General features: G+C 55.4%; 1 protein-coding gene across 3 annotated transcripts; it reads right to left on the reverse strand.

The window, feature by feature from the left end:
- Positions 1-268: 268 nt before the first annotated feature.
- Positions 269-22,384, reverse strand: CORO2B (coronin 2B). 3 transcript variants are annotated; one of them, XM_063412585.1, is made up of 14 exons: positions 22,250-22,384; positions 16,630-16,717; positions 14,252-14,305; positions 11,190-11,390; positions 6,085-6,201; positions 5,513-5,662; positions 4,615-4,779; positions 4,079-4,195; positions 3,677-3,781; positions 3,197-3,293; positions 2,666-2,778; positions 2,126-2,216; positions 1,901-2,040; positions 269-1,357 (listed from the first exon to the last, which is right to left on the reverse strand). In XM_063412585.1, exons 3-14 carry the CDS (start codon positions 14,297-14,299, stop codon positions 1,226-1,228), a joined length of 1,476 nt encoding a protein of 491 aa, XP_063268655.1. In that variant the 5' UTR covers positions 14,300-14,305; positions 16,630-16,717; positions 22,250-22,384; the 3' UTR covers positions 269-1,225. The 3 variants fall into 3 exon arrangements, with proteins under 3 accessions (XP_063268655.1, XP_063268656.1, XP_063268657.1); XM_063412586.1 differs by lacking the exon at positions 14,252-14,305; XM_063412587.1 differs by lacking the exons at positions 11,190-11,390; positions 14,252-14,305; positions 16,630-16,717; positions 22,250-22,384 and adding an exon at positions 10,865-10,942.
- Positions 22,385-22,612: the final 228 nt, after the last annotated feature.

Consider the following 22,612-nt stretch of genomic DNA (forward strand, 5'->3'; position numbering starts at 1 on the left):
GCTCCCGGATCCCAGGGAAGGCTCCTTTGGGAGGGGGAGTTCATCCGTGTTCTCCTCCCTCTGGAATGTGCTGGATCCTTGATGGGAATGTTGGGATGAGCAGGGAATGCTGGGATGAGGATCCCTGCTGGATTCCAGGATCCATCTCCGGCTGCTCCCCCCGCCCTGGTCCAGAGGAGCAAAAAATCCCAGAATTTTCCTTGGGATCCCCCCAACCCCTCCCACAGAGCCCCTGGATGGAGAAGGAAGAGCGGGAACGCAGTTCTGGTATCCTGAAAAGATTTTATTCCATCACTATCCCGTGGGAGCATAAATAATCGGGAATGACAGCACATGGAACGCAGCGGGGAATGCCGGGAACGCGGGACGTGGACAGAACAGACCCACGCCGGGAATTCAGCAGCTCGGATCGAGTGGGAATTGGGATCTCCCGGGAAAACAGGAGCTGGGGTCATTCCCTGTGCTCCAGGCAAATCCATCAATCCTGGGATTGTCCAAAGTGCTGAGCCCGGCAAGCTCCGGGTGCATCCCTCAGGATCCACCCTCAGGATCCATTCCTTGGGATCCATCCTTGGGATCCATTCCTTGGGATCCAACCCTGGGGCAGCACCCCCAGGAACATCCCAGGCTCCTGCTGTGAGAAGAATCCAAATTTCCCACCACGGGAAGGATCCCAAGCTCTCACCACGGGAAAGGATCCCAGATTCCCACCAGGGGAAGGATCCCAGCTTCCCACTACAGGAAAGGGTCATGAAATGGATCCCAGGCTCCCGCAGTGGGAAGGATCCCAGATTCCCAGCACAGGCTGGATCCTGTCCTGCCCCCATGGGATGGATCCCATTTTTCCAGCACGGGAAAGATCCCACATTCCCACACGTAAACCCCCTTGGATGATCCAGCCCTTCCCCCTTCCCGCCCCTTCTCCAGTTCTGCTCCCGCTGTCACAGTTTTGCATAGGAAAAAAAAATTAATAGCAAGGAAGCTTGGCGCTTTCCCGGGAATCCGCCCCGGGCTGGCTCATCCCGACGGACAGACACGGCTCCCCTGGGAGCCTCCAGGCTTTCCCAGGAATCAGGTTAGAGCGGGATTAGTGCCGGACAAGACGCGCAGGACGTGATTCCAGGCTCTCGGCAGCCGCGGAATTCCGGAATTGTGTTCTGGGTGAGTGGATCCAAGGAATTCGGGAGTAGAAACAAAGGGATTTCTTTAGAAAAGGTCCCTGGAGTCAATTGTTCTTGGGGCTGTTCCGGAGGTTCTTTAATTCCAGCTGCAGCTGCCGGATCCGAATGTCCTTCTGAGAGAGCTCGTCCTTCAGCCGCCGGATCTCGTCCTGCTGCCGGAAGAACATCCGGAGCAGCTGGAAAACAAGGATGGGGATGAAGGGATGGAGCTGCTGGGATCGCTCCAGCTTATCCCAGGATTTTGCTTCCTGCTGGTCCCAGATCCATGCAGGGAATGGGCAGTAACTCGGCAGATTTTGGGGACAAGGGATGGATTTGAACTGAAGGGTGGGAGATTCCGATGGGATACTGGGAAGGAATTCCTCCCTGTGAGGGTGGGAAGGGGCTGGGATGGAATTCCCAGAGGAGCTGTGGCTGCCTCTGGATCCCTGGAAGTGTCCAAGGCCAGGCTGGACACCTGGTGTCCCTGGAAAAGGTGTCCATCATGGAAAAGGGTCATGAATGGATCCCAGGATCCCACCATGGAAAAGAGTCATGGGATGGATCCCAGGATCCCACCATGGGCAAGGATCGTGGGATGGATCCTGAGCTCCCATCCCTGGAGGGATCCCATGCTCCCTCCTCCATTGGGATGGAGACTGGCGCCTTTCCAGGTTCATCCCCCAGATCCCGTTCCCGTTCCCACTCCCATTCCCATTCCCACTCCAGGGCTGCCCCACCTCGTTCTCCGTGCGGGGCGGGACGTTCTCCAGGAGGTCGATCCCGTTGACCACCACGCTCTTCTTCTCCCTCACCGGCGCCTTGAAGACGATCTTGGAATTCCTCTTGTATCCCTCCTTCAGCGACATCAGGATGGGATCTGCGGGCGAGCCGGCGGATCAGCGGGATGGTGTGGCCCATTCCCAAATCCCAGATATTTTTGGGATACACCCCCATGGCTTTACCTCTGTTGACCCCGCTGAGCCACTCGTCCGGGGTCAGGGCCGGCTCCGTGCCCGGAGTCATGGGATAAATGTCCTCCTGGTACGTCTCCGACTGGGAAAACGGGAGGAGAAGAGCAATGGGATCTGGGAATCTGCTCCCTGGGCACGGGGGAATCATTCCCTCCCCCATGGAGGGAATAAACACCCAGACAGTTGGGAAAACTCCGGGCACAGGGAGGAAATTTGGGAAGTGCTGGCTGGAGCACAGAACCTGGGATCGTGTACTGCACCCAGCCCTGGCCAGCAGCTGGATTTGCTTCCCAGAAAACCCTGATCCAAGAGATATTTTCCCCAAAAACTCCCAAATCTCAGGTGAGACCAACCCCGTGGAGAAACATTCCCTAAAAACTTTCCCGTTAAACTGTGGGTGAAATTCCCTGGGATGAGCAAGGATGGAGAGATCCAAGGATGGTGGGAACAGAGCCAAAGTGGGGCACGTCCATGGCTCCAGCTCCTCCCGGACATTCCGGATCCTGCTCATTCCCACACTCCAGGGCTCACCCGCCTCGGGACGATCATGGAGATGGGCTCGATGAGCCCCTTGAGGGTGATGAGTTTGTAGAAACGGAAAACTTCGCAGGCGGAGACGTCCAGGCCGTGCTTCGGCATCACCCCTGCGGAGAGCACCGGGATCAGCCATCCGTGCAATCCCGGCATGGAAAATCCCAAACTGGAGAGCACCAGGATCAGCCATCCGTGCAATCCCGGCATGGAAAATCCCAAACTGGAGAGCACCGGGATCAGCCATCCGTGCAATCCCGGCATGGAAAATCCCAAACCGAGAGCACCGGGATCAGCCATCCGTGCAATCCCGGCATGGAAAATCCCAAACCGAGAGCACCGGGATCAGCCATCCGTGCAATCCCAGCATGGAAAATCCCAATCTCTAACCCAATCCAAACCCAAACCCAATCCCAACCCAATCCAAACCCAACCCAAACCCAACCCAAACCCTTTCCTTGTGTCATTCCCTCCAGCACCTTCCCCATCCACCTCTCCCGGGAAGCGGAGCAGCAGCAGCTCCACCCTTACCCAGCCCTTTCTGCGGAGCCGGGGAGCGGAATTCCATGAGATAACTCAGGTAGGGCTTTTCCGAGCCGATCTCGTAGTACCGGATGTTGCCGTCACCCTGGAGCGGCAGGGAAGAGGGATGGGAATGGATTTGGAAATGAGAAGGTGGAAAAAAACAGGATTAGGAGCATTTGGGAGGCAGGGATGGATGGGATATTGGGAAGGAATTGTTCCCTGGGAGGGTTCAGAGGGGCTGGGATGGAATTCCTGGAGAAGCTGTGGCTGCCCCTGGATCTCTGGAATATCCTGGGCTGGACAGGGCTTGGAGCAGCCTGAGACAATGGAATGTGTCCCCTGGAGGGGACATCCATGGAATTGGATGAGCTTTAAGCTCCCTTTCCACACAAACCATTTCCAGGGTACAAATTCCAGCTCCAATCCCTGGGCAGTGCAGGGGGATTTTGTAGGAATGCCACATCCGGATGCTCCGTGCATCCCTACCTTCCCAGCCAGGTACAGCATGTGGGTGTCGGCGTCGTAGAACGGGAAGAGGAGCCCCGAGAGCCCGTCGATCTCCTCCTCGATCAGGGGCATGGATAAATCCTCCTGGAAAAGAGGAAAATCACGGTGTTAGCCGTGTCCCAATGGCAGTGCTCAGCGGGATCTCAGCAGGGGTGGAGCAGGAATTCCAGTGGGAATGGAGTGGGATCCTGTTGGGGATGGAGAGGGAATTCCAGTGGGAACGGAGCAGGATCCTGGTGGGGTTGGAGCAGGAATTCCAGCAGGGATGGAGCAGGGATCTTGGTGGGGATGGAGAAGGAATATCAGTGGGGATGGAACAGGAATTCCAGTGGGGATGGAGCAGGAATTCCAGCGGAAACGGCGCGGGATCCCGGCACCCACCTGGTCCCAGAGGGCGATCTGCCGGGTGTTCCAGCGGGACACTCCCGTGGTCAGGAGCCGTTTGGTGCTTCCCAGGAAAACCACGCGGTTGACGCGGTGGTTCTTGCAGCAGGCCTCCTGCAATTCGGGAATGAGCTCTGGAATTCCCCTTGGATCCAGCTCTCATCCCAGGACAGCCCTTCCCTTGCTCCCCTCGCCTCACCCCAGCTCTGTCCTTCGGCACCTGCCCTGGGCAAGCCGAAATTCCCATTTTCCCGAGTATCAGGGAGAACGCACCGTTCTCCTCCAAACCCCCGGCACCTTCCCCTTTATTCCCACCATTTCCCACAAATAAACAACGGAACCAAAGCCTCCAACTCCTCCTCTTGGGACAAGGCCAAGCCCTTCCCAGAGGAAAGGACCTCCACCACCCAGCCAGGAACCGGAAAAACGCGGCAAAGATCCGACTGCGGGGAGCGCCCACGGCGCCTCACGGACATTTCCCGACGTTCCACCGGGATCCTCCCCCTGAGCCCCCATTCCGGAGCCTGTCCCACCTGCAGGACCCTCCCGGAGCGCGGCTCCAGCACGCGCAGCCGCTTGTCCTTGCAGGTGGTGGCCAGCAGGCTGCCGTCCGTGTTGAAGGACATGCACAGGATCACGTCCGTGTGGCAGTCGATCATCTTCACCGGCTCGCCCACCTCCAGGTTCCAGATCAGCACCTGCGGGAACGGCCTCTGCAGAAACCTGGGACGCCGGGAGCTGCTCCCGGCCTACGGAAGCTGCTCCTGTGTTTTGGGAGGTCTCCCTGGTCTGTGGAAACTGTTCCTGGTTTTTGAAAGTTGTTCCTGGTCTTTGGAAGCTGTTCCTGATCTTTGGGAGGTCTCTCTGATCTATAGAAGCTGTTCCTGATCTATGGAAGCTGTTCCTGGTTTATGGAAGCTGTTCCTGATCTACAGAAGCTGTTCCTGGTTTTTGGGAGGTCTCTCTGGTCTATGGAAGCTGTTCCTGGCCTTTAGGAACCTCCTCTGATCTATGGAAGCTGTTCCTGGTTTATGGAAGCTGTTCCTAATTTTTTGGAAGTTCTTCCTGGTCTTTGGAAACTGTTCCTGGTCTTTGGGAAGTAGCACCTGATCTACGGAATGTCTCCTTGGTCATGGAAGCTGTTCCTGGACCATGGAAGCTCTTCCTGGCTTTTTGGAAGCTGTTTCTGGTCTATGGAAGTTGTTCCTGGTCTGTGGAATGTCTCCCTGACCTATGGAAGCTGTCCCTGGTTTTTGGAAGCTCTCCCTGACCCCTGGAATGTCTCCCTGACCCACGGAAGGCACGGAATGAGACGAGCTCAAGCCCCCTCCACCCCAATCCATCCTGGCATTCCGCCATCCCCGCAGGCGGCCCCTGGCAGTGCTGACCGCCGGGAGAGCCCTTTGGAGCAGCATTCCCGGAAATCCTGACCTTGTAGTCGTAGCCGGCGCTGAAGAGGATGTTGTTGGTGGTCGGGTGCCACTCCACGAGCCCGACGCGCCGGCTGTGCCCGTACAGCTCCAGCACCGCCTCCGTCATGTTCCGCTTCAGCCCCCCCTCCGGAATCTCCCAGATCCGCACCTGGAATGGCGTTTGGGACATCCCAGCTCCCGGCCTCGAAAGCTCTCCTTCCCGGGAAAAAAAAGCTTTCGGGAATTCCAGGGTCGGCCCTGCTGCTGATGGTCCCTCAAGGATAAATAACAAAACCTTGGGATCCCTTGGGAAAAATCCCCCCTGGAATCTCCCAGATCTGCACCTGGAATGGGGTTCGAAGCATCCCAACTCCCGGCCTCGAAAGCTCTCCTTCCCAGGAAAAAAAAGCTTTCAGGAATTTCAGGATCAACCCTGCTGCTGGTGCCCCCTCAAGGATAAAAAATGAATCCTTGGGATCTCCTGTCCCTCAGCACTCCCAAAACAAACGCCATGGAAATACGGAAACAGGGAATCAACGGGATCAAGAGCATGGACGGGTCTGGGAATTGCATCCCGGAATTCCGGCTCACCGAGGTGTCCTCGGAGCAGGAGGCGATGATGTTCTCAATGAAGGGGTTCCACTTGATGTCCAGCACGTTTCCCTGGTGACCGCAAACTTTGGGATAGTTCGGCTCGATCCGGCCGGTCTGGAGTGGGAAATCAAGGAAAACATCGGGAAAACCGTCAAATTTCAGGAGAAATTGGTGTTTTCAGGGATAGGGAATTGTTGGAGAAGGGAGCTCCAGCTTGGCCTGGGATTGGGTTTATCCGATATTCCCGGTATTCCCAGCTGATCCATGGGTGGGAAGGGGTTTCTCCAGACTCCATGGAGCAGGGAAAGCACAGCCGGGAGCTCAGTGGGAATTCCTGGAATTGTGGAATATCAGGGGTGGAAAAGCGCTCCAAGATCCTGGAGTCCGGCCCTTCCCAGCACTGATCCATGTCCCCAAGGGCCGGGATTTTCAATCCCTCTGGGAATGGGGACAGGCCTGGAAAAGCCTTTCCATGAGGGAATTTTCCAGGTATCCGAACCTCTCCTTTCCTGATCCAAATCCATGGGCAAAAGGACGGGAAGAGGCTCCAGAGGCTCCAAAGCCCCTCAGCCATTGGATCCCGCGTGAATCCCAGAATCCCAGAAGGGTTTTGGCGGGAAGATCTTCCAGGAGATCCATTCCCAATCCCTGCCATGGCCCAGGATCCCTTTCCCGATCCCAGGTTGCTCCAAGCTCATCCAACCCTGCCTGGAGCTGGAGCATTTGGAATTTCCCTCCCAAATTTTGGATTGTCCTCCCAAACTTCGGAACCCCCATATTCCCAAGGTTCTCCTCCCTGGAATGAACCCCGAATTCCGGGATCACCCAACTCCTGCTAATCCTCAGTCCGTGACCCCGCATGGATGAGATCTCTCCATGTGGAATTCCCGAAGCTTTTAGGGAGCCTCCTGGGAAGATTCCCGCCGGGATGGGTCGCAGGGACCCCTCCCATTCCCGGGGAAGCTCCGTGTCCGGATGCCACCCCGGTGTCCCTCCCTGCTCCGCGCCAGAGCTGCGCTCGGAGCGTGCGGAATAACTGGGTCAGCCCGGCACAGCCGCTGAATATTTCATGGATTTTCCTTCCTGGCTTTTCCCATGCCGAGCTCCCGGCTCTGTTTGTCGGGAACAAAGGAATGCGCTGGGAATTCTGCCCTCAGCAGCTCCAGGAAATCGGATCGGGGCCAGGAATGACCCCAGAGCTGTCGCTCCCAAGGTTTCTTGGGATTCTTTCCCACCCTCGAGCTGCAGGGAAGGAAAATTCCCAAAGGTGAGACAGAGAAGGAAAAGAAAACATGAGAATGTCAGTGATTCCTCAGTTCTGCCTCCCAGGGAATTCCTGGGATGCAATTCCCACTGTTATCTCTGTCAGATGAAATATTCCAGCCCCCATCGCTCATCCAAAGGCTCGGCTTATCCCACTTTTCCCGAATTTCCGATTTGCATTGCCAGGACTTCATTCACACCACAACAGAAATTCCCACAGAAACCATGGAATTCCAGCTGGATAGAATTTTTAACGGCACAAATTCAAATCCCACCACTTTTACTTTGAGGAATCGGCCGAGTCAATTCCTTTTCCAAGGAGATCCAACAGATTTCCCCAAAATTTATCGGGATTTTAAGAGGACAACACTGAGTCTGGTTATTTGGGATCGTTTCTTCCCAAGAAATCCGGAATTTTGATTGAAACTGGTTGCGCACGGTGGGAAAAGGACAAGGAATGTGCCACTCCCTAGAAAAGGAAAAACAAAAGGGAGAAATCCCTAAAAAATCCGGGATTCCGGCTGCGTTTTCCCGTTTTTCAGTGGGACCTTGCCGGCAGGCGGGAGTTAATCCAAGGTGAATCCTAATCCCTGGATCCCTGATCCCCGGCTGGGGGAAGCTCAGTGACCCAGATTCCGGCCCCGCAGGGACAGCCCGGAGCTCTCCCGGCTCCGGCAGCTCCGAGCTCTTCCACGGAAAAGGCTGGAAAGGAGGAAATTCCAGCAGCTCCTGCCCCTCCCTTTGCTGCAGCGCTTGGAGAAGGGAAAATCCTTTGGGTTACGTTGGGAAAAGGGGAAGTTATTTGGAAAAATTGTGATTTTTGGGGATTGGGGGGTGGAGTGGGAATTCTCTCCCCGGGAATGGCAGGAATAGCAGCAGGCAGAGGGATGGGAACCCTCCGGATTCTGGGATCAGGGAATGGGATCGCGGAATCTCCCGAGGATCATCCCAAACTCATGGCCTGTGTAGAGAATCCCGGGAATTCCAGTGGACTCAGAGCCATTCCTGAGAGGGATGGAATTTCCCTCCCTGATGGAAATCCGGGATGAATTTTCCATCAGATCTAAATCCAAAAGATGGGAAATTCCTCAATTCCCACCCTTGGAGCAGCCCTGGCCATGGCTGAATTCCACTTCTCCCAGAAATCCATCCAGCAGGAAAGCGTGGATAAATTATTTCCATCTCCCAAATTCCCAAAACCTGCTTTTCCCTTGGAGAACAAACCAGGAGCATTTCCAAACTCTCCCATTCCCTGGAAAGCCCCAAAAACATGGAAAAATCCCTTTATTCTGCCCCATCCTTCAATCCCAGATGGAAAACCTCAGGGATGGACACAGCATCCACCCGGCAGCACCTCCGGATCCCATTCCTGGGTGGAAAATCCCAAGGAAACATGGAAGGGAACACGGAGAGGTTTGGGAATTCCATACCCTGTCCTATCCCAAATCCAGCCCTTTTCCCATCCCAAATCCAGCCCTTCCCACAAAGCCGGCAGTGACGGGAGCAGGAGTTTGGATTTCAGCTTCCTGCGGATAAACAGAGGCTGCCCCTTCCCGCTGCCGCTTCCTCCAGGAGGGAACATCGGGAAAAACAACTCCTCATTCCCTCTGTTTCCATGGAAGTGATTCCCTGCAAGGGGATCCACGGTGATCCCAACAAAATCCTAATCCCAAATCCCTCTCCAGCTTTCCCAGAGCTCCTTTAGGCCCTGGCAGGGGATCTCAGGATTCCCTGGATCCTTCCCTTCTCCAGGGGAGCATTCCCAGCCTGGCTCCAGGAGAACGGGAGGAGCTCTGGAAGGATGGGACATGACGGCTCCGAGCTGCTTCCTGATGGAATTGCAGCATCCAAGGATTGTGTTCCCTGACTCAAAAGAAAGGAATATTTTCCAAGGGGTCTCCAGGACCAAATCCTCAAGGCTGGGTTGGAGAAGGCTTGGAGCATCCTGGGATAGTGGGAATTGTCCCTGTCCTATCCCAAATCCAGCCCTATCCTATCCCAAATCCAGCCTTTTTCCCATCCCAAATCCAGCCCTGTCCTGTCCATGGGATGGGATGAGTTTTAAGGTCCTTTCCAACCCAAACCATTCCAGGATTCCGGGATTCTCCCATTCCTATGGAGCCAATCCTGCTCTTCGCCCACTCCCCTGGGATATTTTTATCCCAGTGCTGGGCAAAAACTCCTTCCCAATCCTGAGGCTCCGGAATCTGGGAGGAAGGAGGAACAAAGCTCCCTCCTCCCAACCCACACATCCCTTGGCTGGCTCCATGAAAACCCCGGGATGTGGATTTGGGATGAGCCGCGGGAGCAGATGGCCCGGCCCAGATTCCGGGAGCTTTGCTGAGGGCAAAATCCAGGGAAAAGATCCAAAAATACGGCAGCAAATCCACGGAGCGGCTCCGCGGTATCCGGGTTACCTTCATTAGCTTCTAATTATGGAGCCCAATTAATTAGGGAGCTGCTGATTTCCAAGGAAAATGAGTTTCGCCTTAATGAGCTAATCAGGCTCCTGGTAAAAAAAAAAAAATCAGGAATTTATTAACTCCTCCAGCATCCAGGGCCGCTCCAGCCGGGATTGATCCGCTGGAAATCCCCGGATTTCCGAGGATCCCTTCGGAACAGGTGGCAAAGGCCATCCCTGATTTATCCCACCGGGATTTTGCCAGGAAAAAAGTGGGATTTGCTGGGAATTTGGTGTCGTTCCTCAGGATTCGGGATGGAGGGGGTGTGGATGGAGATTCCAGCTGGGATCCGTGAGGAAGGAGCCGGGATGAGGCCGGAGCCGGAGCGCTCTGGGTGCTCAGACAAAGCTCCCGTTTTTTTTCCCGGGAATATTAATGAGGCTCAAGCTGCGCTCTGCAATTAAATCCTGATTAGAATTCCTTCCATCTGGAGCTACCTCCGGAACGAAGGAGGGACTCGGGAGAGGCGGGAATGTTGCACAGGGAAAGGGTGGAAGGAATGATGGGATGGGGGGAAAAAAACCAGGAAAAGGAGCAGGAATTTGGACACTTTTTTGGGAATTCCCATCGGGAATCTCACCTGCTGCAGCGGGACGACGAGGAAACCCCAGGAAAATCAGCAGGAATGTGGACACTTTTTTGGGAATTCTGGTTGGGAATCTCACCAGCTCTGGCAGGATGACGAGGAAACCCCGGGAAGACCATCAGGAATTTGGACACTTTTTTGGGAATTCCGTCGGGAGTCTCACCTGCTCGAGCAGGATGATGAGGAAACCCCAGGAAAAGCAGCAGAAACTTGGACACTTTGGGAATCCCCTCCAGGAAAATGAAATTTGGACACTTTGGGATGGCTCAGGATTGGAATTCCCATCGGGAATCTCACCTGCTCCAGCAGGATGACGAAGAAACCCCAGGAAGACCAACAGGAATTCGGACACTTTTTTGTGAATTCCCATTGGGAATCTCACCTGCTCCAGCGGGACAACAAAGAAACCCCAGGAAGACCAGCAGGAATGTGGACACTTTTTTGGGAATTCCGTCGGGAGTCTCACCTGCTCGAGCGGGATGACGAGGAAACCCCAGGAAAAGCAGCAGGAATTTTTGGGAATTCCCATCCAGGAGAATGAGATTTGGACACTTTGGGATGACCCCAAGAAGACCATCAGGAATTCGGACACTTTTTTGAGAGTTCCCATCGGGAATCTCACCTGCTCCAGCAGGATGGTGAGGAAACCCCAGGAAGACCATGAGGAATTTGGACACTTTTTTGGGAATTCCCACTGGAAATCTCACCTGCTCCAGCGGGACGACGAAGAAACCCCATGAAAAGCAGCAGGAATGTGGACATTTTTTTGGGAATTCCGTGGGGAGTCTCACCTGCTCGAGCGGGATGACGAGGAAGGCGCCGCCGCCGGCGCTCTCGGTGACGATGGCCAGGAAGCGCGCGTTGACGGCGCAGAAGTGGTTGTCGTGCACGTTCTTGGTGATGGGGACGCCGTCGAAGCAGTGTTCCCGGCTCGCCGCCTTTCCGTAAACGTTCCGGAACTTGGAGCTGCGGTACTGCGGCCGCCATGACATCTGCGGGGAATTCAGGGAGCGGCATTCCCAAAAACATTCCCGAAAAACCGGGAAAGCGTTTCCCCGGTGCTGCAGTGGCTCTAAAAGATCACTCAGCATTCCCAAAAAAAATCATTCCCGGTTGCTCTCCCCTTCCTGATCTGTTTTTCCTGCCATGACATCTGTGGGGAAATTCAGGGAGCGGCATTCCCGAAAACATTCCCGAAAAATGGGAAAGCGTTTTCCCAATTCTGGAGAGGCTCTAAAAGATCGCTCAGCATTCCCAAAAAAAAACATTCCCGGTCTCTCTCCCGTTCCCGATCTGTTTTTCCTGCCATGACATCTGTGGGAAATTCAGGGATCGGCATTCCCAGGAAAACCTCCCAGTCCTGGTTGTTCCCGGTTTTTACCATGGGCATGGAAGGGTTGGGATGGTCCCATTCCCACAAGAACATTCCCGAAAAATCGAAAGCATTTTCCCAGTGCTGGAAGAGCTCCCAAAAAGCTCTAGAAAAAGGCTCAGCATTCCCAAAAATCCCATTCCTGGTCGCTCTCCCGTTCCCAGTCTGTTTTCACCTGGTGGGACACGGAAGCATTGGGATGATCCCATTCCAACAGAAACATTCCCAAATGTTTCTGGCACCGCCCCAGTGCTGGAAGGGCTCCTGAAGGCTGGGAAAGCCTCCGTGATGCTGCAGAATTCCAGCTGCTCCCCTTTGGAGCAGGAATGCTCACCCCAGACACGGCCGGGCGCACACGACAAAGGAATTCCGTCCTGGAATGTGATGGCTTGGAAAAGGACGGCGGGGAGAGCGGGAATTGGGGCGGGATGGGATGGAGGGAGCCTTGGGAATGCTCCACCTGCGACTTTTCCGCAGCTTTTCCTGCCTGGAAAGGATCCAAGGATCCAGGAGCTGCTCCTGGAAGCTCAGGGATCCGAAGGATCCATCAGCTGATCCTGGTGGGAAAGGAGCCGGGAATAGATCCCCAGCTCTGCCCTCATTCCCTGGGGATAACAATGCCTGGAAAACTGGGAAAAGAACTCCCCAGCTGCTCTGCCCTCATTCCATGGGGACAACAATGCCTGGAAAACCAGGAAAAAAATCCCAGGAGTGAAATTCTGTCAGCTCTGCCCTCATTCCCTGAGAATAGCAATGCCTGGAAAACTGGGAAAAGAACCCCCCAGCAGCTCTGCCCTCATTCCATGGGGATAACAATGCCTGGAAAACCAGGAAAAGAACCCAGGAACAGCCCCCCGGGCGTGCTTGGACGTTTTCCCGCTCTCCTGGCAGCTCCGGCCTTTCCCGGAGCGGAGCAGCCCCTTGTCTCCGTGTTTGGCTTTTCAAAGGATCCTTTCATCCCTCGGGAGCCTTGGAAACAGCGGGAGCGAGGGAAAAATCGGGAACGGAGCTCTGGCCACAACAACAGGCAGAGCCCCAGCCCTAATCCCGAAAAAACCTGGATATCCTAAAAATAGCTCCTGGTAATCCGCCGTGAGCATCCGAGCTCAGGGAGGAAATCATTCCTGCTTTCACCTGGAATTTTTGGGAGGAAAAATTCCCCCCTTGCGGTCTCTTTTCCTTGGAATTGTGCCCTCCCGGCAGCTTTTGTGTTGTCACCATGGCACTTTGCGTGTCCCGAGGATTTTTAATGGGAATAAAGGGATCTTTCCTCGGGATTTGCAGCTCTGCCGGTGGATTTGGTGGAGTAGGGGGGAGAAAAAAGAGGGATTTGCTTGGAAAAATCATCGGGAAAAGGAAATCCAGAAACTCGGGAGTTTTCAGGAAGGGGATCCGGGAGCCTTTCCCAAATCCCGTTTTTCCAGATTTCCCTGCTGTTGTGACAAAAGTTCCCTGTTGGGGATTTTCTGGATAAAATCAAGGCTGGGTTTTGCCGGAATTTTGGGATTTTGTAGGAATCCCAAATCTGAGCTGATCCCAGCCCTGGGCATGGGGTTGTTTTCCCTCCCTGCCTCCGGATCCAGCACATCCCGGGAAGTTTTTTCCATGGGAAAGGTCAGGAATGCCGGAGTTTGACATTTCCAGCATCAATGGCTCATTAAGGCCGGGCACAAACAGGAGCCGCTTTTCCAGAGGAGAATCAAGGATCTGGAATTGCTGGGAAGGAGCTGGAGCTGCCCAACCCCGCCCCACAGACATCCCGCAATTCCCTCGGGCAGAAAAAGGGGGAAAAATGTTAAAAGTTGGGATTTTTCTGGGAAACCCCCCCCTGGACTCACTGCTGTGCCACATTCCTGGGGGGATTCCTGGGATAGAGCCATGATCCCAAATTTCTGGTGGATTCCACAGGGAATCTGCACCTGGGAGCATCAGGACCCAGGGATTTGGGATCCTCAGGGATTAAATCCCAAAGGATTTGCTCCCTTTGGGAATGGATTTGGGGTGATCCCAGATCCCGCCCAGCTGGAGCCAGGGAGATATTCCAGAATTTTTTGGGATTGATATCCAGAGGTGAAATCCAGGCTGGAAAACCTCAAAAAGCACTGGGAGAGCCCCTCCAAAGGCACCTCTCCCTCCCCATCCAGGATTCCTTTCCATTGGGAAGGGAAAACTCAGGAGCAGGAGCTGGCTGGAATTCCCGATCCAACCTCACCACAGGGCCGGAATTCCCAATCCAGCCTGGCCATGGGTTTGGAATTCCCAATCCAACCTCACCACGGGGCTGGAATTCCCAATCCAACCTTGACACTTCAACCCAAGAGGGAAAACCCAAAGCAATGTGGGATGTGGGGTGGGAATGCCGCAAATTCCCTTCATTCCCAGGGATTTCTGGCGCCTGGGGGGGCTCTGGGCCGCCTCGGGATGGGTTTTCCATGGATTTTGTCGCATTCCGAGCCGGAATTCCCGGCTGGGGACACTCACCAGGCCGCGCTTGCTCCCCAGCACCTCAGACTTGTGCAGGTCCCTCATGGAGCCCTGCAGAGAGGGAAAGGAAAAAATTCCATTCATTTCCCGGGAATTCCAGGGAAAACCCCCGAACCCTTCCTGCGGCTCCGGAAGGCCGGATCCGACCCCCAGCTGGGAATTTTTGGGGGTTCCAATCCCAATTCCTCCTCCCCGTTTCGGATAATTCCACAGCGCTGCCAAAGCTCCTCTAGAGGATGAGGAAATTCCATGAAAACCATGGATTTGTGTTTTAAAAAAGTGGGATTATGGGATATTGAGAGGGAATTCTTCCCTAGGGAAGTGGGGAGGGGCGGGGCTGGAATTCCCAGAGATCCAAGGATCCCAGTCCTTGGAATGTTCAGGGTGAGGTTGAATGGGGCTTGGAGCGGCCTGGGATAGCGACAGAATCCATGGAATGTGGGAGGTGGGACAATTCCAGCTGGGAATCTCCCAGCTGAGGTTTTTCCAGCCTGGGATTTCCCTGGAGTTCGGCTTTTCAAGGATTTCGACTTTCTGGAAATCCTGGGAATGGCCTCTGCTCTTCCCAAGCACTTGGGAGAAGCTCCAGGTGAGGCCGGCCGGAGCTGAGCTGTTCCCGGGAATCCTCATCCCTTGGGATCGTGGAGCTGCTTCCCAAATTTCCACACGGAATTCTCGGGAAGGTGCAAAAGCCATCCCTGGCACCCTCAGGGCTCCGAGTTTGGATCGTTTTCCATCCGGGAAAACTCCTGGAGGAGGAAAAACCAAACTTTCCCAAGCCCCACATGCTGAGAACAATCCCAAAATTCCCCCTCCGGAAAAAAATTCCAGAAGCAAGGCCAGCCGCACTCCCACTCTGTTTTCCCACCTCGGGAAGCTCCGGATGGAGAACAAAACATTCCCAGCCCCCGGAGCTGCCCTGGGGCACCGCCCCCAGGAATTCCCCCTCCTCCAGCTCCTTGGAATTCCATTTCCTCGAGGGAAAAAAAATATTCCCGGCTTTTTCCTGACTCTTTGGGAAGTCAGAGGGGGGGAAAGTCGCTTTTCCACTGGAATGAGCGTGAGCCAGGGATTCATCCATGAGAATTACTTCACATGGATCCTTGGATCCGACGGGATTTTCCAGCCCAGTTTGGATCTATCCCAAGAAAAAGGCTCTGGTGGGAAGATCCCATCGATCCAACCTTTCCCAACGTCAGCTTTTTAATGGGAAAAAAGGGGGAAAAGCCACTTACAAGTGGGAATTAAAGGGATGGAATTCTCAGGGAAAAGAGATCCCATGGGGAAAAAATTCCTTAGGGAGCTACCAGGTGGGAGAGGATCAAAAAACAGCGGGAAAAAATCCGCTGGGAGCAGAAACACTGGGATAGCCTGGAAAAAAATCCCTTTGCAAGCTCCAGCTTTGCACGGGGCAGGGAAATTTATTTATCCCGGGAAATTTCCTTTTCCTGGGATTTTTCCAAAGCGGGGAACAGCGCTCTGGGAAGCAGCTCCGACAGCTCTCCCTTTCCACGCAAAAAAATTCCAAATATTCCCGGGAATGAGCACCCTGGGGTGGCTCCCATCTCATCCCACCCAAAACCCCAAAAGGATTTTTTCCTTCGGGGAAGTTTCTCCCAAACTTTTCTCCAGCAGAAATCAAGGAACAAGAACGGCCAAATCCATGAATAAAAGCGGAAGGGCGACAAGCGGGATCCGGCCGATATTCCAGCTGCTCATTCCCGTTTCCCAGGAGGCGCCGCAGGAGCCCGAAGGTCACGGGATGGCACCAACCCCCCTTCCTGAGCCTCCCGTTTTCCCGGGAATCCGAGCCCGGACAAGCCTCTCCTTGTGCTCCGGGGCGAGCGGAGCCCTCCGGAGAAAGGCAAGGCAGCCTTGTGTCCCTTGTTTTCCTTGTTTTCCTTGTTTTCCTTGTTTTCCTTGTTTTCCCTGTTTTCCTTGTTTTCCCTGTTTTCCTCGGAGCAGCGGCGGCGATGTCCCTCCCCTGCCCCAAATCCCGCTTTTCCCCCAGGTTTTCCTTGGATTTCTCAGGAATCTTCCCACAAGGTTCCCTTTTCCGGAGGTTGGGATGGTCCCTCTGGATGAGCCTGCATGGAATGCTCATCCCCTGCCAATTTTTCCATCCATTTTGGGTCATTTCCTTAATTGATTCCCTCCATCCTCATTCCCGAGCATCCCAGGGATTTCATCAGCTGAGAGTTTTTTGGGATAATGAGTCCAATCCTGGGAGGAAATCCATGGAAGCTGCCACGATCCTACGGATAAAACCCCCTGGAAGAGCATTCCCAGCTTCCATGGGGAAATCTGGGCTGGGAGATTCCCAAATCAAATCCCGGGAATGTTCCCATCCCTCTCCCATCCCTCGGGATCCTCACCTGCCCCGCGTGGCTCCGGGCTGCCCGGGAGCCTCCGGATCCCCCGGGATGGACACGGAGCTCAGGGAATCAGGGCTGCTCCTGGAGCCTGGAAAAGAAGGAAAAAGCCTTTGGATCCCAAATTCCAACTGGGATCAGTCCTGAACCGCAGCGTTGGCAAAACTGGGGAACGGGGATAAAACAGGGATAACAATCCGGAGGATTTAGGGATGAACTCCAGCCCCAGGGGCATTCCAAGGGTTGGGATCCACAGGGATCCGGATCCGGCAGCGCCAATGGGTCAACCAGCATCCCTGGAAATCATGGAATCATGGAATTCTGGATGGGAATTCTGGGATGGGGCTGAGCTCCGTGGAATTCCATTCCCTTCAGGGGAAAAATATTCCAGGCTTTTCCCGAACTTGAGGCAGTTTTAGGGAAGTCAGAGAGGGGAAAATTGGGAATGAGTGGGATGGAGCCAGGGGCTCATCCATGAGAATTATGGATCCATAGCGAGGACGGACACAGCTCCCATCCTGATCCTGAAATTCCTTGGATTTTAGATGAGCTTGGAAAAGCTTTGGATACAGGGATGCAGCTGCCACCATTCCCAGCATTCCCACATTTCCCATCCATCTGGATCTCCCCTGGCTGCGCCCCAATCTGGGCTCTGATCCCAATTTATTGATCCCAATTTATTGATCCCGATTCATCCCAATTTTCCCGTTCCAACAACACCTTGACCACTCCAGCCTTTTCCCAGCTCGGCCTTTCCCGGGAATTCCGCTCCCGGAGCTTTTCCCAGCCGGAGATCCGTGCCCGGGCGCCTTTGCCGGGAACAAAGGAGCGCAGGATTTCTGGGAGCGGCCCTGGCACGGCTCTGGCAGCCGGGAACGCCGCGATCCATGGATTTGGGGGCATCTCCCTCCATCCCGAGGGCTTTTCCTCCTCACTGCCGGATTTAGGGAATGACTCGGGAGACAGGAATCCGGGATCGGAGCCGCGGGATGAATGGGGCCTTTCATGGTTTGATAAAATTCCATGGAAAAGGAGCGGGAAGGGGCGGGAACGAGCCCGGTCGAGTGTGAGTTAACAACCCCAATTAATTCCATTGAATCCCAATTAATTGCAGCGAATCCCAATTAATTGCACGGCATCCCAATTAAAACTCATTAAAACGCTGAGGGCTGGAGTTGCCTTGGATGAGGGGAGTTTTTATTGGAGCGGGGATCATCCTTTGCCAGGTTCCGACGGCTCCGAATCCCTGCTCCCAATCCCAAAGATTGGTGACCCCACCTGAGCTTTTCCCAGGTTTTATGGAGAATTTGGGATTGAGGGAAGGGATAAGGGGGAAAGGAAAGGAAAGGAAAGGAAAGGAAAGGAAAGGAAAGGAAAGGAAAGGAAAGGAAAGGAAAGGAAAGGAAAGGAAAGGAAAGGAAAGGAAAGGAAAGGAAAGGAAAGGAAAGGAAAGGAAAGGAAAGGAAAGGAAAGGAAAGGAAAGGAAAGGAAAGGAAAGGAAAGGAAAGGAAAGGAAAGGAAAGGAAAGGAAAGGAAAGGAAAGGAAAGGAAAGGAAAGGAAAGGAAAGGAAAGGAAAGAAAGGAAAGGAAAGGAAAGGAAAGGAAAGGAAAGGAAAGGAAAGGAAAGGAAAGGAAAGGAAAGGAAAGGAAAGGAAAGGAAAGGAAAGGAAAGGAAAAGGAAAGGGAAAGGGAAAGGGAAAGGGAAAAGGAAAGGGATTTAAGGAATTTTGGAATTAATTAAGGAATAATGAGGCAGGAAATGTCCCACTTCCCACATTCCATGGATTCTCTGTCACTATCCCAGGCTGCTCCAAGCCCTGTCCAAGCTGGCCTTGGACATTCCAGGGATCCAGGGGCAGCCACAGCTGCTCTGGGAATTCAGCCCAGCCAGGAATCCCTTCCCAAAATCCCATCCGTCCATGGGAAGCCACTCCCTGTGTCCTGTCCCATTATCCCTAATCCCTCCCCAGCTCTCCTGGAGCCCCTTTGGGATATCTGGAATTCTCAAGGTCAGGCTGCTCCATCAAATCTATTTTTAGCAGCCTCTATCCTGTATTCCCGGGAAATCGATCCGTGATCTCCAAATCCCAATTCCCCGCTAACACAGCTCAGCCACTCCACCGAGCTCCGGAGGGATTGATCCGCTATCAGCTTTTCCATGGATCAGCAGGAATCTGCCCTTCCGAGGCGGCAGAGGACACCGAGAATTCCCACCGGGAATATCCCAGCATTCCCAGCACCTCCCAGCCATGGAGAACTTCCATAGGGTGGTATATCTCTGAGTCCGACAGGGAAGAGCGGGAATTTTCTTCCTGGGATCTGGGTTTGGCTCCATTTCCTTTGGATGTTCCCATTCCTTTGGATGTTCTTATTCCTTTCGGATCCCTGCTCTGTGATTTTGCCAATTAAAGCCAGAGGAGCCGTGGGATCATCCCGGGACCATCCTCCTTTCAACAGCATTTTTCAGGAAAAATTCCCATCATTTCCAACCCCTCTTCCCAAAATGACCACACCCCCAGATCCCAGTAATTATTTGTTCATTTGGGATTTGGGAGCAGCCTCTGGAATGGGTGGGAGTTGGGAGCACCTGATCCAAGGTTAAATTCTCCGGCCCCTCCCTGATCGCAGAATTCCCACCTGGATATTCCCACCTGGATATTCCCAAGGATCTCGTTCCCATTTTCATGGCAAAGGAACCTTTCCTGCCCTTTCCATTCCCATCCCTTCTCCCTCAAATCCTGCTTCCGTCGGTTCCCTGCTCCTCCTGCTTCCCGGGATTAAAATTCCCAGAATTCTGGACACTCTTCCCTTTCCAAGGCACGGAGACCAAACCAGACTCTGGAGCATGGAAGAATTATCCCGGATTCCCACAGATCTTCTGGGAGCTGGGGAAAAGCTGGATTGGCCATTCCATGGTATCCATGCCGTGATTCCAGGGATTTGGGCAGCTCCCGGAGCCCGGCGTGGGCTCTCCCGGCATTCCCATGGATTCAGCTCCAGCCTATTTTTAATTCCCTGGTCCCCAACTCCCCCAGGAGCTGCAGCTCCGGCTGCTCCTTCCCGTGGGAAGGGAGGGGGTGGCTCGGGACAAGGATAGATCCAGGAAATATTCCAGCCCTCTCCAAGCCTTTTCCCAGCCCCCCAAATCCCAGGAAAAGCTCTTTGTGCTCCCTCTCCGATGCCTCGGGATGGCTTTAGGCCCCCACTCCCGATTTTCCGCTGGATTTTCCTCCCGGGAGGAATTGCTCAGGAATATTTTCCAACTTTGGAAAAGCCCATCCAAGGTTTCAGCTCCGGTGTGGGAGGAGCCGCTGCAGGAGAATCCCAAATCCCCGTCCCGGATAGCGCCGGCAGCTGGGGCAGGATGTGGATCCAGGAATTCCCTGGGGCTCCCCCTTTTCCTGCCTGGCTGTGGGAACAATTCCCATCCCCAAATCCCAGCCTTCCCGCAGCTTTGGATCACCGGAGCTTTTCCTGGATCCACAAGAGCCGAAAACATCCGGGAAAAGCCTCTCCCAGCCTTGTCCCGCTTCCCTTTTCCCTCTCCACATCCTGGGAATGTGCAGAGAGCGACATTCCCTGGATCCAGGCCCCAGTTTTGCCTGGAAAAGCTCTGGAATCGACGCTGTGCTAGGTCAGGAATTCCTGGGATTTCTTTGGATTTCATCGATCCACATTGCAGGAGATAAAATCCACAGGGAGGGCTTGGATGGAAAAGAGGGAATTTTGGGACAGAAGATGGAAAAACCTTTCCGTTTGCTCATCCATTCCCTAAAAATCAACAGAAAATTCCTCATCCTGCTGCAGGTGCTTTCCCTGGGGCCTTTTCCCGGATAAATCCATTCCCACTCCAAAAAAACCCTGGGAATGAGCGCTCCAAATTCCCAGCCTGGCTTCCAACTGCACCCCTGGGAATTTGGGGCTCTCTGATCCCAATCGGAGATTTAGATCCCAAATCCCGGCCTGTTCGTTGATCCCTCCCTGGAACTGATGGGAAGACGCTTTTCCAGGGATTCAGACATGGATTGGGAATGGCACCTGGAATACCCAGCCCCAAGGACAGCGCTGCTGGCACCCCACAGGCTTTTTCCTGGGGTAAAAAATACAGGAAAGAGGGATTCTCCCTGTTTTCACTGGGGTTATTCAGACATTCCCACATCCCATTCCAGGATTTGGAGAGGGATCAGCTCCAGTCCCGCTGCCTCCCACTCCCAGTGCGCCAAACCGGCGTCATTCCCAAACTTCCAGCAGTTCCCAGCGTGTGTCACAGCCCAGGGCAGTGCCGGGGCTTTTATGGGATCATCGCTCCCATTCCCAGAGCCCATGAGGTCATTCCAGACCCTTCCCGAGGCCGATTCCCTGGAATGTCCGGTGTCCTCCCAGACCACGGCTGGGCCACACCCTCGGGCTGGGGCGGGCTTGGAGCTCCCCGATTCCAAATCCCAGGGATCCTCTGGAATTGGCCCAGGCTTGGAGCTCCCCGATCCCAAATCCCAGGGATCCTCTGGAATTGGCCCAGGCTTGGAGCTCCCCGATCCCAAATCCCAGGGATCCTCTGGAATTGGCCCAGGCTTGGAGCTCCCCGATCCCAAATCCCAGGGATCCTCTGGAATTGGCCCAGGCTTGGAGCTCCCCGATCCCAAATCCCAGGGATCCTCTGGAATTGGCCCAGGCTTGGAGCTCCCCGATCCCAAATCCCAGGGATCCTCTGGAATTGGCCCCTTTGCTCCATGTCACCAAATCCAGCAGGATCCAGGGGCTCGGGATCACTCCAGGGGCAAAATCCCGGCCATGGGATGGGAGAGCGGGATCGGGGATGGGAAAACGGGATCAGGGGTGGGAGAGCGGGATGAATTCCCAGGGATCCTGGGATGGGGAGAGCGGGACCATCCCTCGGGAGCCAACCCCTCCGTGCCCGCGGGAATCCGGGAGCTGCCCCGGGTCGGATTTGGGGCTCCCCCCGCGCCCTCCCACCTCCCCTCATCCCAGCGCCATTCCCGAGGTTTTCCACGCCCTCCCAGCCACCTGTAGAGGGCCGGGAAGCGCCCTGGGGAGGGGTCCGGGGGATGCGCGACCCCCGGGAGGAGCGGGAGCCGCGGGCCGGGGGGGGAGCGCGCGGTTCGGGGGGTGCTCGATTTTGGGGATGCTGGATTTGGGGGATTCTCGGTCCGGGGGATGCGCGGCCCGGGAGATGCGCGGTTTGGGGAGGATGTGCGGTTTGGGGGATGCTGGATTTTGGGGATGCGCGGTTTGGGGAGGATGCGTGGCTCGGGGGGGTGCTGGATTTTGGGGATGCGCGGTTTGAGGGATGCGCGGTTTCGGGGTCCCGGCCCCTCTCGCAGCGGCCCCGGGCCCGTCCCGCCCCCCCCCCGGGGGAGCTGACCCGGCCCCGCCGCCCCCTCCAAGGGTTAAAACTGCAGCAGGGCTGCGGGGCCGGGGCGGCCGCGGCCGCGGGAGGGGCTCGGCCCGATCGAACCCGGGAGCGGGGGCAGCGGAGCGGGGGCTGTGCCGGGAGCGGGGGCTGTGCCGGGAGCGGGGGCTGTGCCGGAGCGGGGGCTGTGCCGGAGCGGCGGGGCCGGGGCGGGCCCGCACCTTGCGGCACCGGCCGAGGGCAGGTCCTTACCTGGGGACACTCATGGGCTGGCGCGGCCGCGCAGGAACCCCGGGGAGACGAGAGCGAGGAGAGAGAGACGGAGGAGGAGGAGGAGAAGAGGAAGGAGGAGAACGAGGAGGAGGAGAACGAGGAGGAGGAGAAGAAGGAGGAGAGGGAGGAGGAGGAGGCGGGTGGGCCGTGCCCGCTGCCGGGCGGGAGCGCTGCCCGCAGCTCGGCCGCGGATCGGCGCGGCGGGGCCGTGATGTCAGCGCTGCCCGCGCCGCCCCCGGCGGGAGCGGCCCCGGAGGGGGGGCCCGGCGGGCCCGGGGCGCGTTAACCCTTGGGGATCCCCGGTTCGGGTCCGGCCCCGGTGCCGCTTTAACCCTTCGGGAG

This window comes from Prinia subflava, chromosome 15 (genome assembly GCF_021018805.1).
Source record: "Prinia subflava isolate CZ2003 ecotype Zambia chromosome 15, Cam_Psub_1.2, whole genome shotgun sequence".
NCBI lineage: Eukaryota > Metazoa > Chordata > Aves > Passeriformes > Cisticolidae > Prinia > Prinia subflava.

Coding starts and splice junctions, on each gene's coding strand:
- CORO2B (XM_063412585.1), bottom strand. CDS start 14,299: ATGAGGGACCTGCACAAGTCTGAGGTGCTGGGGAGCAAGCGCGGCCTG. Junction 11,391..14,251: donor TGGGGAGCAAGCGCGGCCTG/GTGAGTGTCCCC, acceptor AATTCCCCGCAG/ATGTCATGGCGGCCGCAGTA. Junction 4,780..5,512: donor GCGCCGGCTACGACTACAAG/GTCAGGATTTCC, acceptor CCGTTCCCGCAG/GTGCTGATCTGGAACCTGGA.